General features: G+C 44.5%; 1 protein-coding gene across 1 annotated transcript in view; it reads right to left on the bottom strand.

The window, feature by feature from the left end:
- The window catches only part of TUBGCP3 (tubulin gamma complex associated protein 3), a 75,803-nt gene that overhangs the window by 30,688 nt on the left and 29,305 nt on the right, over positions 1–15,810 (bottom strand). The window contains exons 9-11 of the mRNA XM_053563488.1: positions 14,853–14,921; positions 14,382–14,514; positions 12,685–12,851 (exon numbers count right to left, since the gene is read on the bottom strand). Of these exons, the coding sequence (XP_053419463.1) occupies positions 12,685–12,851; positions 14,382–14,514; positions 14,853–14,921 (369 nt within the window). The remainder of the gene's footprint in view (positions 1–12,684; positions 12,852–14,381; positions 14,515–14,852; positions 14,922–15,810) is intronic.

The following is a 15,810-nucleotide window of genomic DNA, read 5'->3' as shown; positions in this document are numbered from 1 at the left end:
GCGCTGCTGTGCTGTTCTCAGAGAAGCCCTCAGCACAGACTATTCTTCCGGCAGTTTGCCATCCACGCACACAACCACACACTGGTACTGTGGGTGGTGACCCCGTTTGGCTCCCCTGGGAACATCTGTGCCCCAGAACCTTCTTCTTCAGCCACGTGCTGCTCACCTTCCCCTGGAGTGGTAAGAAACCCAACAGCTGTTGTCTCAGAATGAACCCATTCTCATTTTTCAGTTATGCCCTAACAGACCTGTACTTTCATTTCCAGGGGTGCCCCTGTCCACCCCCTTCCAGTGGTGCCCAGTAGTCTCTGTGCCATGATCATTCGGGCGCAGTGAGTGCTCCCACAGGCAGACCTATCATCCTCACTGGCCTTCGTTCCTCCACGTTTGGGGAGATGGGAGCCTCTTTGAGCTGCCTGAGTCCTGCGGACTCTCCAGAGACCTACTAGAGTCGGCTGCTTATGCAGGGGCCCCACTTCCTCTTATGGGGAAACAGCACCAGGGCCATGACCTCAGCATTCGACAGCACATCAGATCAGAAGCAGGGTGGTTCGTGGAGACAAGCTCCCTAGTCAGAAAACAAAATCCACCTGTCACGTCAGCCAGCAGTTCCTCTTCAGTGACCTTTCCATAAATCCCAAATAAGTAAACAATATACAACCCTAACTGGGAAGATATGTCCACCGATACAAAAATTTTTAATTATTTTTAACAATTACAGCAGAACCTCCGCCGTTGGCCCCTGCCTGCACTGACCACCTCCTCGAGCGCCCTAAGTGTCACAGACTGGACACACACCATGCTCCTGTCAGTGCAGCAGGCCCGCTCCTTGTGACCACCTCCTTGTGGTGACCAGTTTGTTACAGTGCCTTGAGTGGTCAACTTACAGAGATTCTACTATGTATAGCAAAGACAACTAATGATTTTTTAGCAAAATGTAAATAACCAAAACTAACCCAAGAAGGGAGAGAAGACCCTAAATGAACAGGCTCTTCAGAAGAACCAAGTACATGAAATGTGGCCACTGAAGCCCAGGGTCTACTTAACTTTTTAAAAGAAAGACATCTTTCTTAATGTTGTTTAAACTGTTCTAGAGCACAAAAAAATATTCAGAATGCCTCAGTTTAAGAAACAAGCATAGGGTGGCGCCTGTGGCTCAAGGAGTAGGGCGCCGGTCCCACATGCAGGAGGTGGCGGGTTCAAACCCAGCCCCGGCCAAAAGAAAAAAAAAAAAAAGAAACGAGTATAACACTAGCACCTCTGATTTTTATAAATATCAAAAATATTACAGGACAGTCTCATTTGTGAATACAAAGGAATAAATGCTGGACAAAATATTATCCTTGGATTTATGGATTAAAATACTCTTGGTCAGGATACAGTACATTTCCATAAGCTAGTAAATATCTTTAAAAAATGAATTATAAAATATAGTACAACCTCTGTAAGTTGACCACCCAAGGGACTGCAGCTGGTCAACACAAAGAGGTGGTCACCATAAGGAACTGACCTGACCTACGGCACTGATATGTACATGTGGGGCACGTCTGGTGTAAGAAAATTAGGTCAACTTAAGGAGATGATCAGTGCAGGGAGCTGGTCAACTATGGAGGTTCTATTATGCCATGTAGTTACTAAATATAAAGTCTGTTCTTAACTATCACAGACTCTGCTCAGAATCCAACGGAAAGTATAGTTCTTCCCCGGGAAAAATGAGTGTACAGTTGATCCCTGAACTACCTGGGTTTGAACCATGCAGGTGTACTTACCTGCGAATTTTTTTCAAGCAAATGTGCAGATTGAAAATAAGGTATTTACAAGCTGTGAAACCCAAGTACACAGAGGACCAACTTTCCACACACACACTGGGCCCACTGGGCAAGTGTGGGACGTGAGTGTGTGTGCACGTGGTACCCCGGGGCTGATGCCCCGTCATCCTCAGAGGTGACTACACTCACACACGGTTTACATGCTATGTAGGAGTTTCAGAGATCATTTTAAGAAGCATTGGGGGCGGCGCCTGTGGCTCAGTGAGTGGGGCACTGGCCCCATATACCGAGGGTGGTGGGTTCAAACCCAGCCCCGGCCAAACTGCAACAAAAAAATAGCCGGGCGTTGTGGCGGGCGCCTGTGGTCCCAGCTACTCAGGAGGCTGAGGCAAGAGAATCATGTAAGCCCAAGAGCTGGAGGTTGCTGTGAGCTGTGTGATGCCACGGCACTCTACCGAGGGTGGTAAAGTGAGACTCTGTCTCTACAAAAAAAAAAATAAAAAAAAGAAGCATTGGTGTATAAAAAAAAATTTAATGGCATAAAATAACGTTCATTACTCAAGAAAAAATAACAAAGGTTACAAAATACAATCACGACATGATACACACACACGCAAATACACAGTGAAGAACAGATACACATACATGGTATTAACAGAAGTCACGTGTTCATGGTGGAATTGCTGATGAATTTTAATTTTTACCTGTGCTTATATGATCAAAATGTTTAAAATTGTAAATGTTTTTAAATCAGAAAAAATATTGTTAAATGATTTTTTTCTTTTCTTACTTTACAGATATCTACTTCCAAGGATAAACATTTAAGGAAACATATTTTAATGATGTCAAAGCCTTGCGTTTGATCCTGTTAGGTAATGGCTAGATGGTATCAATTATGTGTACTCTCCTGTCTCAGTGAGCATTAGGAATAAATGCTGACATCTTCATGACCACAGCCGATCACCACATTTATTTTCAAGTAAAATGTCTTATCCTCAGGTATTGATTTAAATAACTAAAGCAGTCACTGATCTATTTTAGACCTTTTAAATTTATATAACCTTTCTAATTTAAAATACATAACAAATGACTACTTTGAAGATAAACGGCACTGCTATAATGAAACAACCATCACTTTAACATAAATCATCCCTGACAGAAAGAGGAAAGCTCTGAGACCCCAGTGGGAGTCAGCGCCCCGGCTGGCCCGTGGCTGCAGCAGGACTGCTCTGCAGCCAAAGTGCACGTGAGTCGAGTATCTGTTTGTTACTCACTTAAACACAAGAGCTAGATTTACACACAGCACACTAATTTATCCTGATAGTTGAAGTGCAGTCGGATTTTTATCAGTAGGAATAATAAGAAAATTTAATTTAAACCATAAAACCTCAGACAATTCCGGCATCTTCAGAAGTCTGCGTCGTCTGAGGGCAGAGCTGCAGCCGCTCTGCTGCACACGTTGAGAGCAACACAAAGGGCAAGGCGCTGTTAGAACAGAATTAATTCCGTGAAAATGTATAGTTATGGGGGGGAACCAAGGTCAGAATATAATTAGGATATGCCTTTATTTTACTGATGCATTTTCCACTCAAGGTTCTTTAATTTTCACCATTATGTCAAACACAGAAAGAATTGAGAGAAAAAAATAAAACATAATTGTACCATGATTTCTCATTAACTGTTGGACAAATGCCAAAGCCTCCCTACTAAAAACAGAAATGAAGAGGATAATTTTCTTAGCAAGCAACTTAGTTTCTAAGAACTAGACCCATTCATACACACCATAAAAATTCCAACTTCAACTTGCCAATCACGTGGGTAACGACCAAAAGAGATCCCTTCTCTCCCGAGGCCACACCCAGGGAAGTGTAATGGCCACTAGGCCAGGGAATGTGGACTGGTCAGTTTTTTAAATGATAAAGGGTGACTGACAAGGTAAACTTAGAAAATACAGTGTTTCAAGGGGTGGGGTATAAAAAGATACCAAGAGTAAGACGGTATACATGGTAAACTTTTAAATTTCAGTAATTCTTAGCAAAAGTATAAAGGGAACAAAACAGCAAAAGTGCTAATTGGATCTACAGAGATATTTTGTATTATCTAAAGTTCATGACCTTCACATTCAAGAATGTAGAGTTTTAGAGCATTATTACAGCATTTAAGTAAATATTGGAAGCAAGTCTGAAAATTTTCCAATTTTGAAAACCTCAAGGGAGCCTAATTTTAAATTTTCCCTTCTTTCCTTTGCTGAAGCACCTAACCTTTACTATCTGAAAGGCTTACAATTCACACTGAGTTATTCTGTTTATAAACTGAACATACTGGCATAATGTGTTTACTGTATTCTAGGATAAAGCCACATCAGCTTCCATAAGGACTAACCGCATTGCCTCTCCAGGTAGTAGTAATAACACAGTGAAAACCCCAGCTTTTACAGTACTACTTTTAAGAGCCAAAAATAAACTCTTCCTCAAATGTTGAAAGTACTCTCCAAATTAATCACTCAAAACACTTTCTACATTCTTATAGCCCTCTACTTTTGCCTGACTTTGTAAATATGCAATATAATAAAACTGTTTTAATGAAATAAAATTTATCTACTATTATCTTGTCTTGGGAGTTTTTCTTTGAGGAAAAACTTTTCATTGCTCAAAGTAGTACCCCAAACGCTAGACTCAGAGACAGTGTTTAATGGCACAGCATGAGAAACAGCAAAGCCCAAACACAATCCGGAAGTTTCTCTTTCAAAGAAAATGAGTGAGGTACAAACTCATCTTTTGGTTGCAAATCAACCAAACTCACAGGCGGCTAAGCAGGAAAGCTGCTCAAAGCTCTCAGCCAAGACACAGCCACGGATGCTGAGGGAACCCTCTCCTAGAAAACAGGTAATGGGCATTTAAAGAGCTTGCAGGAGAGTGACAGCCAGAGGCCTTTGCCCCTAAGATGGGCTCTGAGCCACTAACAGGAAGGGCCTGCCACACACCGACCAGCACCGCACTGCTCTGGGGCAGTACAAACAAGGGACACGGACATTCAGGCCCTGGAGACCCAGCAGAATCACAGCTTCCACTCCACGTGCTGCGGCAGGCTCAGTTCTCCTGGGGGTCACAGAAGTCCCAGTGGGGAGAAGCCCAGGCCCCGTGCTAACTTGAACTCTTCACAGAGTCCACAGACAGCACAGGCCCTGCAATCTGGAGGGAAAATAATCTCATCTCCCTTTTCACTCACCTTTGCCTGAAACTCAGCTTTTCCTACAATTATAAGTGTAAATTACAAACCATGGTCCCGACTTTGTCACCAACAGAACCCACATGTTTTCATACATTAAGCTGTTGCTGGTATCATGAAATAGCATTGAGCATTTTCTTTTAACATGTTAATGATAACACACATCACCAACTGGGTATTAAGCCTGCAAATAGAAAAGTTCAACAGTGTTCTCTGCAACAGAGTCACTCTAGTATGTAGTGTCATCTACTCTTAAGTGGCCAGCGAGCTTTTCTTTTTTCTCACAGAAAAACTCCCAAGACAAGATGGCTGGTGTGACACCATTGCCTTGTCACCCTCAGCCCCAGGACGTACTCTCCAAGTGCCCAGCCCAACTCTGGGGGGCACCGAGGAAGCAGAGGGTGGGTAGACCGGGGTCCCAAGTTTCCTGGTGTGTCAGAAGCTCCATGGAGCTTTAGAAATACTCACGCCCACATCAGTCCACACTAAAACTCCTAGAGTGCAGCCAAAGGAGTGAGAGCGTAAGACCCAGGCGGCCACGCCATGGTGAACGGCACCTGAAGCCAGCCAGGAGACAGGAGAGGACTCAACAGAGAAAACATAGGAACCACATGAAGCTGGGATCCCTTGCCAGGCATTTCTGCTTTCACAACATTTACACTTCATTTCTCATTTATTGAGATAAAATTCATGCCATATAAAAGTCACCATTTTTAAATATGCAATTTAGCAGTTTTTAGTATATTCACAATATAGTTCTGCAGTCACTACCACTATCTAATTTCAGAACATTTTCACCACCCTAAAAAGGCATGCCACGTCCACTGAGAAGTCACTGGCCACCTCCAGACGTCCCACAGGAAGGCGTGAATGTCTGCGTCTGGCTCCTCTCATTTAGCACGAGGTTCTTGAGGTTCATCCCAGATTTCCACTCTTGTTAAGGCTGAGTGTACCCACTGTACGGACAGACCACACTCTGTTCATCAGTTGTTAAGGAACGCTGCCGTAAGCGTGTACTGTGCAAGGTTTTATGTAAGCGCGCGTCTTCACTGCTCTTGGGCATACGCAGAGTAGCACTGCTGGATCACGAGGTAGCTTCCTGAGGGGTGACAAACTTTTCCACAGTGACTGCACCCTTCTGTATTTCTATCAGCAACTTATGAGGTTTCTAACTGGTGGTACGCTTTTGTTTCCATTTTTTACCACCCTCCTGGGTGTGAAGTGGTGTCTAACTGTGATCTTGATTTGCACTTCCCTAATGACTGGTGATAATGACAATCTTTTCCTATACTTACTTACATTTGTTCTTTGAGGAAATGTCTACTCAAATCCTTTTTGAAATTGACTTGTGACAGTTCTTTATATATTTGAAATTGGACTCAAATATATTTGAGAATTTGTAGAAGTGTTCTCAAATATCTTTGGGATTTGATACTAGACTGTTACTAGATAGCTGAATTGTAAATATTTTTTCTCCCATACTGGGAGTTTTTCACTTTCCTAAAAGAGTCCTTGGATGTATACAGTTTTTAATTTTGATGAAGTCTGATTTCTTTTGTTGCTCAAGCGATTGGTGACACATTTCAGAAAATGTTGCCTAACCTATGGTCCCAAGATTACACCGGTGTTTCCCTCCACGAGTTTTGTAACATTGGCTCTTACACTTAAGATGCCTGATGTGTTCTCAGGTAATTCTTACATGTGCGACACGACAAGAGATCCAAAGTCCTTCAGTACATGGATATCCAATGGCCCCAACACCATCTGTTTAAACAACGGCTGCCTTCCCACTGAGTAGCCTTGTTGAAAATCAACTTGACATGCAGTGTTTAGAAGACTAGCAAGGGCAAGGCTTCCAAATGGTTCTTCTTGCTCAAGACTGTTCCTCCCTGAGACTCTGAAGATCAACTTTTCCATTTCTGTAAAAAAGGCTATTTGACAGGAGTTGCATTGAAATCACAGATTATCTGGGGATGTCCTGACACCTTCCCATGAACACAGCATGTCTTCCCAGTTATTTAAGTCTTCTGTGAACGTTTTGTAGTTTTCATTGTGCAAGTCTTACACCTCCTTGGTTAGCCTTATCCCTACATAGATTATTTATTTAGAAGTCACTGTAAGTAGAATTGTTTCCCTAATTTCCTGTTTGGATTATTTATTAAAAGCATATTGATTTTGTATCCTGCTAATTTGGCAAATTTGTTCCTTGGACAGATAGAGAAATACCTCTCAACCTATCTGTCTACAGCAGGTGTGGACTCTTCGGTCTTCTCTATATACGCTCACATCCTCTGTGAACACCAGAGGGTAATACCTTGCCCATCTGGACGCTCTGCCGTCTTCCCTCCTTCCCTCTCTCGCTTCCTCCCTCTCTCCCCTTCCCGTTTCTCTCCTTCCCTCCCTCCCCTTCTCCCTCTCTCTCTCCCTCCCTCCCTTCCTTTCTTTCTTTGTTTTCTTGCCTTGCCTACTTGTCCTAGCTGGAACTTCTGGCACAATGGTGAACAGAAGAGTTGAAAGTGGACACCTGTCTTATTCCAGACCATTATGCATGATGGCTGTTAGCATTTCATAGATGCCCTTTATTAAGCATTAATGTTCCTCTCTTTTCCTAATTTGGGTGTGGAATTCATCAAATGCTTTCTCAGCCTCAACTGAGTTAAGGTGTGCGATCTTCTTTCACTGTCTAGGACAACATACCGCCCTGATGACTCTGATCACACCAACGGCCCTTGTGTTCTCAGCATTAATCCCACTTGCCTATGGTGTACAATCCTTTCAATACAGTGCTGAATTCTGTTTTCTGGTATTTGACTGAAGATTTTTTCATCTATACTCACGAGGGATGTTGGCATACAATTTTCCTGTCTTATGCTGGCCTTATAAAATGAGTTATAAAGTGTCCCTTCCTACCTAATTTTTTGAAGTCTATGGGAAGGGTCAGTGTTTATTTTTACATATTTGGTGGCTCACACCAGGAAAATCATCTGCTCCTGGGCTTTTCATTGTTGAAATTGCTTGATTATTGAGTCAATCTCTTTACCTATTAAAATTCCATTCGGATTTTCCATTTCTTTGTGCATCAGAGTTTTGGTAGTTTGTGTTTCTAGAATGCTCTCAGGTTTTGTTTACTGGGGACTGTCTTAATGTCTCCTTCATCTGAATGAGAATTCTGTTGGACACAGACTTCTCCATGGGAGATAGATCTCCCACATTCTGAGGGTATTCTCCATTGCCTCCGGCCTCTGTGGTTTCTGATGAGAAATCAGCTGTCCCAGTTGCTGCTGTAAACTGCTCTCTTTGTTTTTGGCACCCTACAGTTTTGATTACACAGATTGAGTATCCCTACTCCAAAAATCTGAAACAGAAAGTGCTCCAAAATTTAAAACAAGTTTAGTGCCAACATGATGCTCAAAGGAAATATACATTGGGGCATTTTTAATTTTCAGATTAGGGAAATTGAGCTGCTAAGTATAATGTAAGGATTCCAATACCCCAAAAATCCAAAATCCAAAACTTCTGGCCCTTTCTGAGAAGAGATATGCAACTTGTAATGTGTCCTGTTGGGGGCCTCTTTGAATTTACCCCACTTCTCAGTTTTCTGAGCTGAAGTGTACAGATTAATGTTCTTCATCCAATTCACACACAGTCTCTCGGGCTCTCTGTCTCCTTCCCCTTTTTTCTCAGTTCTCAGACTCGGGTGTCTCAGCTAGCCAATCGCCAGCTGCTGCTCTACTCTTTCTGGCTCACATCTGCTTGGCTCCACTAGCAATTTTCTTCCCTTCAGTTATTTCCCCTGTCAACTCTGGACTTCCTATGTGGCTCCTTTTTATTTCCCTCTCTTTATTGATACTTCATACTTTCTTTTGATTATAGAAAACAGCATTTCCTTATGCAGATATCCAACAAACTATTATAAAATTAATTATTAAAAAGCTCCTGCATATTTCTTTAGAGTTAACTGTACACTTAAAGGAATGCAATTTTATAACCAAGCTGTGATTTACTTTAGGCAGATGGAGGAAAAAGTCACCAACATAGAAACCAAAGAGACAAAATTCCCAAATTTTAATTCCGTAATGACCAAACACAATATAATTCCCTAAACTACCAAATCTTCATGGTATATATATTAAGATAAAGAGAGCCTAAAAGACTTAAGTGAATATTTATAAATTTAGAATATATCAGGAGAAAAAAAAAAGAGAGAGATATCAAAGAACTACAAATAAGTAAGAGAAAGCCAGACACCTTGGAGACAGAAGACCTTCAAATTCTATCCTCTGTTCTCCACAAACAGCAGATAACAACTGCACCCCTGCGGTCTGCCAGACTCAACACACACGCAGTCCTGGGAGACATACTCAACCACATGCGCACGCGGAAGAGGTGGAAGGGGCCTCAGGGAGGTGTCGGTGCCCACCCTGGACCCAGAACTGGGGAACGACAGGAAGCAGAGCTATTAACCTCGGCCCCACGGAGGCAATGCGGTCAGATGAGTTGTAACAAGGTAATAATGAGTTGCAGGGGGGGTGAGCCCACTGACGCTGCTATCCTCAATGGCAGGCCCACGGCAAAGGACACAATAGACTTCATGTCGAGAAAGATTAATTTTAGCTCTATCAACCACAATGCATTTTTGAGAAATTCCACAAGCAAAACTAGTGACCCCAACACAGAGAGGGCTAGGTGCAGCCGCTCCCGCCTGAAACCCCAACACAGAGAGGGCTAGGTGCAGCCGCTCCCGCCTGGAACCCCAACACAGAGAGGGTTAGGTGCAGCCGCTCCCGCCTGGAACCCCAACACAGACAGGGCTAGGTGCAGCCGCTCCTGCCTGAAACCCCAACACAGACAGGGCTAGGTGCAGCCGCTCCCGCCTGGAACCCCAACACAGAGAGGGCTAGGTGCAGCCGCTCCCGCCTGAAACCCCAACACAGACAGGGCTAGGTGCAGCCGCTCCCGCCTGGAACCCCAACACAGGGAGGGTTAGGTACAGCCGCTCCCACCTGGAACCCCAACAGTTGGGGAGGCTGAGGCAGGAGAGTTGCTTAAGGCCAGGAGTTTGAGACTCGCCTGAGCAATGTAGCAACCAATTCTATTAAAAAAATTAGTTGGGCACGATGACAGCGCCTGTAGTCCTAGCTACTCAGGAGGCTGAGACAAAAGGATCATTTGAACCCAGGAGTTTCAGGCTACAATGAGCTGTGACGAGGTCACTGCATACCAGCCTGGGTGACAGAACAAGACTTTGTCTCAAAAAAAAAAAGAGAGAAACTGCGAAAACAATCAAGAGTAAGGACTGCCTCTACCAGATTCATAGAGTCACATAATATTGGAAAACAAATGACAGAAAAAAAGGAGTCCAGAAATAGACTCAGATAAATAGGAAAAAAAATTTTTTTTTTTTTTTTTGAGACATAGTCTCACTGGTCACCCTGGCTAGACAGCTCACAGCAACCTCAAACTCCTGGGCTCAAGCGATCCTCTTGCCTCAGCTTCCCAAGTAGCTGGGACTATAGGTACCTGCCATGACGCCAGCTAGTTTTTCTATTTTTTGTAGAGATGGCGTCTCACTTTTGCTCAGCCTGTCTCAAACTCTTGAACTCAAGCAACTCACCCATCTTGGCCTCCCACGGTACTGGAATTACAAGTGTGAGCCACCATGTCCAGCCTTAATAGGGGAATTTATTATATAATAAAAACATGGTTAAACTTTTGGGGAGTCAGTTAAGGCTCAGTCAACAGTAAAATAATTCTTCATACTATTCTTACAACTTTTTTTGTAAGTTTGAAGTAATGTGAAAATAAACAGTTAAAAAAATAACAATTTTTCTAACCACATGCTCCGAGGGTGGCAGGTTCAAACCCGGCCCAGGCCAACTAAAAAACTGCAACAAAAACATAGACAGGCATTGTGGCAGGCGCCTATAGTCCCAGCTACTTGGGAGGCTGAGGCAAGAGAATCACTTCACCCCAAGAGTTGGAGGTTGCTGTGAGATGTGATGCCATGGCACTCTACAGAGGGTGATATGATGAGACTCTGTCTCAAAAATAATTATAATAATAATAATAATTTTTAAGTGCAATTACATATACAAGAGACTTGGATTTATAAAATAATCCATGATTCATCCTTAAAAAGCATCCACAGGAAAATGGGCAAAGGCTATAAATAGGCAATTAGGAAAAGACCTAAGGATTCCAACAAGCATGAGAAGCTGGTCAGCCTCACAAGTAAGCAGGTGCACCTCAACACCCTAGCGAGATGCCACACTTCAACACTGGACGAAAAACATTTTTATTAATGTTGGAATACAAAGTATGGAACAGGGCAGAGGAACAAAGATGTAATAGGAAGCTGACGGCTCAGTCAGTGGCAAGAGACGCTCCAGACCTCCCAACAGCTGCCGCAGAGGACTATGGGTGGTGTGGGGAGGCACGAGAAGACTTGCTTTAGCAACGTTCACATCAGAGACTGCAAGGAGCCGACCTCCACCCAGAGGACAGACGCTCAGGGATGTGGATCGGTCCATACAGGGGAACAGTGGGCAGTAAAAAAGGAAACCACAAAAACCGTCAACAGGAAAAGCTACAAGGTCCACCAGCAGCCGGCGAGACACTGCGCACGGTGCTGTCCATGAGTTTCAGATGCTCACAGACAAACGACCATACACAGCCAGCTCTGCTTAACACTTGTTTTGAAAACAATAATAGTGCCACTGATAAATGAGGAAATAATTTGAACATAACGCAAATCTCCATTTTGGTGTATGTAACATCATCTGTAAGAGACAGGAGGGAGCACAGGCCACGTGCCCAGCTAAGCCCACGTGCCCAGCTAAGCCCACGCCTAGGCCCAGCCACCACTCACTGCATACATTTGTAAGGGACAGGAGGGAGCTCAGGCCACACGTCCAGCTGAGCCCACGCATAGACACAGCTACCACCTCACTGCACACCACGTCGCCACCCAGTCTCAGACACTAGCCCATCCTCCTCACATAGCCCACGCACTACAGGCCCCATGATGGCCCACTTCCATAAGCTAGTGTCAGGGCTTTTCTCAAGGCCAAAGCCACAGCAGTTACATGTTTCTTTACCACTTCACATGTGTTATAAGGTGACTACCTGAGTTAGTAGTGCTGCTGACAAAGACTCTGAGTGCAGAGCCCTCACCACTCCCCACCAAAGAATGCCCCTCCGGTTTTACTGTGTGATTTTACAGTGATTGCTAATTGCACTACAGCAAAACTGCCAATATTTCAATAGGTACACATAAAAATAGCTTGTGTCATTCAAACTGCCAGCACCACACTTAGTCAAAGTCAGTTTATAAGGAATCACACAATGCAGAACCCATAATACGCCCCACAAAGAAAACAATGCTAGGACACAAGAGACCTAGTCCTTGCCTTGCCATCAGCTTGCTGGTAAGCTCAGGTAAGAGGTTTGACCTTGCCGAGTTCTTCACTATTTAAATTGGGGTAGAAGCTTTCCACCAACCCAGTACAGCTCTGCTGTCGGTGGTATCACTGGCTTTCAAAGTAACATGCAGCAATGTGTGCGGCGGCCAAAGGAAGCGCAGGTCACACTCCTGCTAAGAGGGAACAGTAACCGTGGGGAAAACAGACAAAGTGACTGAGCACCCACGCTGGTAAAGCCAAGTCTCAGAGCAGACGTGCCTCCTTACTTCATGGTGCGTGTCCTCCAGCTCCCCATCATATATCCAGCGGTAGAGGAAGCTCAGGATGGGGTGCGACACCAGGCTGAGGATGTGCTGCACCAGGGCCCGCACGTATGGGTCCCCCGTCTTCGTGTAGGCATGGACAGCCGAGGCCAGCTCACCTCCTTTCCTTCCTGGAGGGTAAAAGAGGGAAATACATGAAAACACCCAAATTTACCAGGACTTCCACTTCACACTCACAAAAAGTGTCCAAGTTGAAGCCATTTTTAGACCTAGAAACAGCAGTGACATGTAATGAGTCTGGGTCCTCAAGACAGATTCTGATGCAGAAAATCTTGGTCTTTCCAGAACCCCAGGTGGTCATTTCCTACTTCCTGACGGCTAAGGAGGTTTCAGTAGCAAAGAGCAGCAAAGAGTGACCAGCTAAACAGTCTATAGAGCTTATGGGACTCTTCACACTTTGTTGACTGAGATTTATCAAGATTGACACTTCATATTGCAATTCAGTACACAAATACATATAAAAAACAAAGGTTCTATAAGTCAATACCTATCCCCTTTTTTGGTATAAGACGCTAGTTTCACTAACTGATTTCATAACCCATTCACTAGCTGCAGTGCAGAGCAGAAAACAAAGTTCCACCGGAAAGAGCCGCACAGCACACAGTGGGAAGGGTAAGCAAGGGAGAGCCCTTGAGGCTGTGCTCAGAAGCCCAGACTGTGCTGGGTCACTGATCTGAGGACCGCACTGGCCATGGACCATGTGGGGCAGTGAGGCAGAAGCGGGGTCAGTTAGTGGTTCCTGCAATGGCACCTGTGCCAAGACACAGAGCACAGAAAAGCAGGTGCAGGCAGCGGCCAACGGGACTGCATGGGAGGAGCACCAGTCCCAGGAGAAAATGCAGTATTTATTTACTGTGTGTGACTTCTTTATTCTTTGAGGGAAGTACCAAGAGGTGAGGGAGGAGGGTACAGACAGCGTGACAATGCACATGGACTTCTAGGTCCCAGGAATCTCCCAAGACAGAGGTCGGCAGAGAGCCCAGAGTCTATACCATGCGGTCCTAACCTCTATGACAGCAGTTCTCAACCTGTGGGTCACAACCCACAGGAACTGTATTAAAGGGCCACAGCGTTAGGAAGGTTGAGAACCACTGATCTAAGAAGTGATGACTGCTAGGAGCCCAATGTTACAAAGGAGAAGGACAAACAGGCCCTTGACAAAATTAGCATAGACAGTGAGAACAATGCTCAGAAGACAACCAGAAACACAGGACCTGGAGCCCGAGAGGGGCCTCAACTCGACATGCAGATGTTGGCACCTGCAACATGGAGACAACAAACCTGGCCCCAGCCCCAACCTCAGCCAGAAAGGCAGGAAAAGGAGAAATGCCAGGAGAGGCTGCCAGTCAGAGGAGCAGATGTCAGGAGTCCTAACAGAGGCCTACAGAAAGGAGAGTGCCTGTCCGCCTCCCGCCTACATTTCCATGATGGCCCGAGCACCGTCAGGCATAAATACTGAACCAGCTAGCAACTGGTCATCTTCCCTCTAGTTCACAGTTGTCAACTCAAGTTCAATCCACATACTTATGGCAATTAAGGAGACAAAAGGGCAGCACACAAAAGCAAAACTGGATGCCCTCCCTCCACTAAGTCAGAAATAAAGCAAGTCCAGGTGGCCATCAAAAGAAACACGGAGCGACCTTGACAGTGATCCACCAGGGCCGCAAGGGTCTTCAGTCTTATTTTGGGGTCATACGTCCAAACAAGGAGGCGCCGCAGCGTTAAACTACTCTCAAGTCCCAAATTCACGCCCTGATCATCCTCTAGCTGCAGCTGAAAAATAGCAAAGGCAGACGTTTAAGTACAAACACCACACACATCACCTTTCCTAGTGCTCACAAAGTGAACATAAGGCCCCCTGGAGAAAACAACAGTACGGTCAAGCTACAAGTGGCCTTTCAATGGTAGCCAGGACCCTAAAAGTGAGTCCCTAATTGGCTCTAAGATATACAGAAACTCAGCAGAAACTCGACAAACACTGGCTCTTACGAATACTAGTATAAAACAGATCACTATATTTTAAAATACATGAAGTAATTTAAAATATTCTATACATCTTCAACTTCCTAATTGTTCAAATCAGGAGGAAATGATAAACACAAAATATTTACCTGGGAATGTAAAACAGAGAGTAAGCGGTAGTATTCTTTGAGTTCTTGATGCAAGGCAGCACAAAAGCTCTGTTTTGAAGAGAAAAGTAGAATTAAAGCAAGACACATTCACTACACACTGGCTCAGTGTCAGCGCAAAGGCTTGACGCCTTCAGTGCGGCTACGCCGGAGTTTAGTGTGACTGAAGTTCTGGTTCTGTCGATGGTCTTCCCATAGTTCTAACCACCATGATATATATTTTAATAACATTAGAGAACTGCTGTTCCTTAACACAAAAAGCAGAAGAGGAATAAAAAAATGCAGTATGGTTTTCACAAAGCTAAAAGTATAGACGTATTAGGGAAAGATCCTGTATCTTAAAATTATGTCCTTTCTATACGTGCAGAATTCGGATATAACTTTCTTTAATCTTCACAGTTGACAATTTACAAACTGACGAGTCAAACCAATCCCCCTAATTGGGATTACCCAATTACCCATCACCAGCCAAGGCAGGTGAATGGCTTAAGCTCAAGAGTTTGAGACCAGTTGAGCCAGAGCAAGACCCCATCTCTACTAAAAATTGAAAAACTAGCCAGGAAGCACGGCAGGCACCTGTAGTTCCAGATACTCAGGAGGCTGAGGCAAAAGGATCACTTGAGCCCAAGAGTTTGAGGTTGCTATGAGCAATTGACGCCATGGTACTCTACTGAGGGCAAAAGAGTAGGGCTCTGTCTCAAAAAACAAAAACAAAAACTGTGATCTGCAAGAAGAGATGTCCCAGACTTTGGAAACAGGCCCTATAGGGAACCCTGGGCTCTCCCTGCTGGTACTACCACGGACCATTCCCGCCGAGCCTGGCTGACTCACTGACCCAGGGAGGGATAAATGAGAAAACGCAGGAAGGCGCTGGTGCAGGGTAGGCACGGAGCTGCCTGCACTCTGGCTGGTTCTCCTAAGTGGTCTCTGTAGAGAAAAG

This window comes from Nycticebus coucang, chromosome 15 (genome assembly GCF_027406575.1).
Source record: "Nycticebus coucang isolate mNycCou1 chromosome 15, mNycCou1.pri, whole genome shotgun sequence".
Taxonomy (NCBI): Eukaryota; Metazoa; Chordata; class Mammalia; order Primates; family Lorisidae; genus Nycticebus; species Nycticebus coucang.
This window is presented reverse-complemented; position numbering and strand designations above follow the sequence as displayed.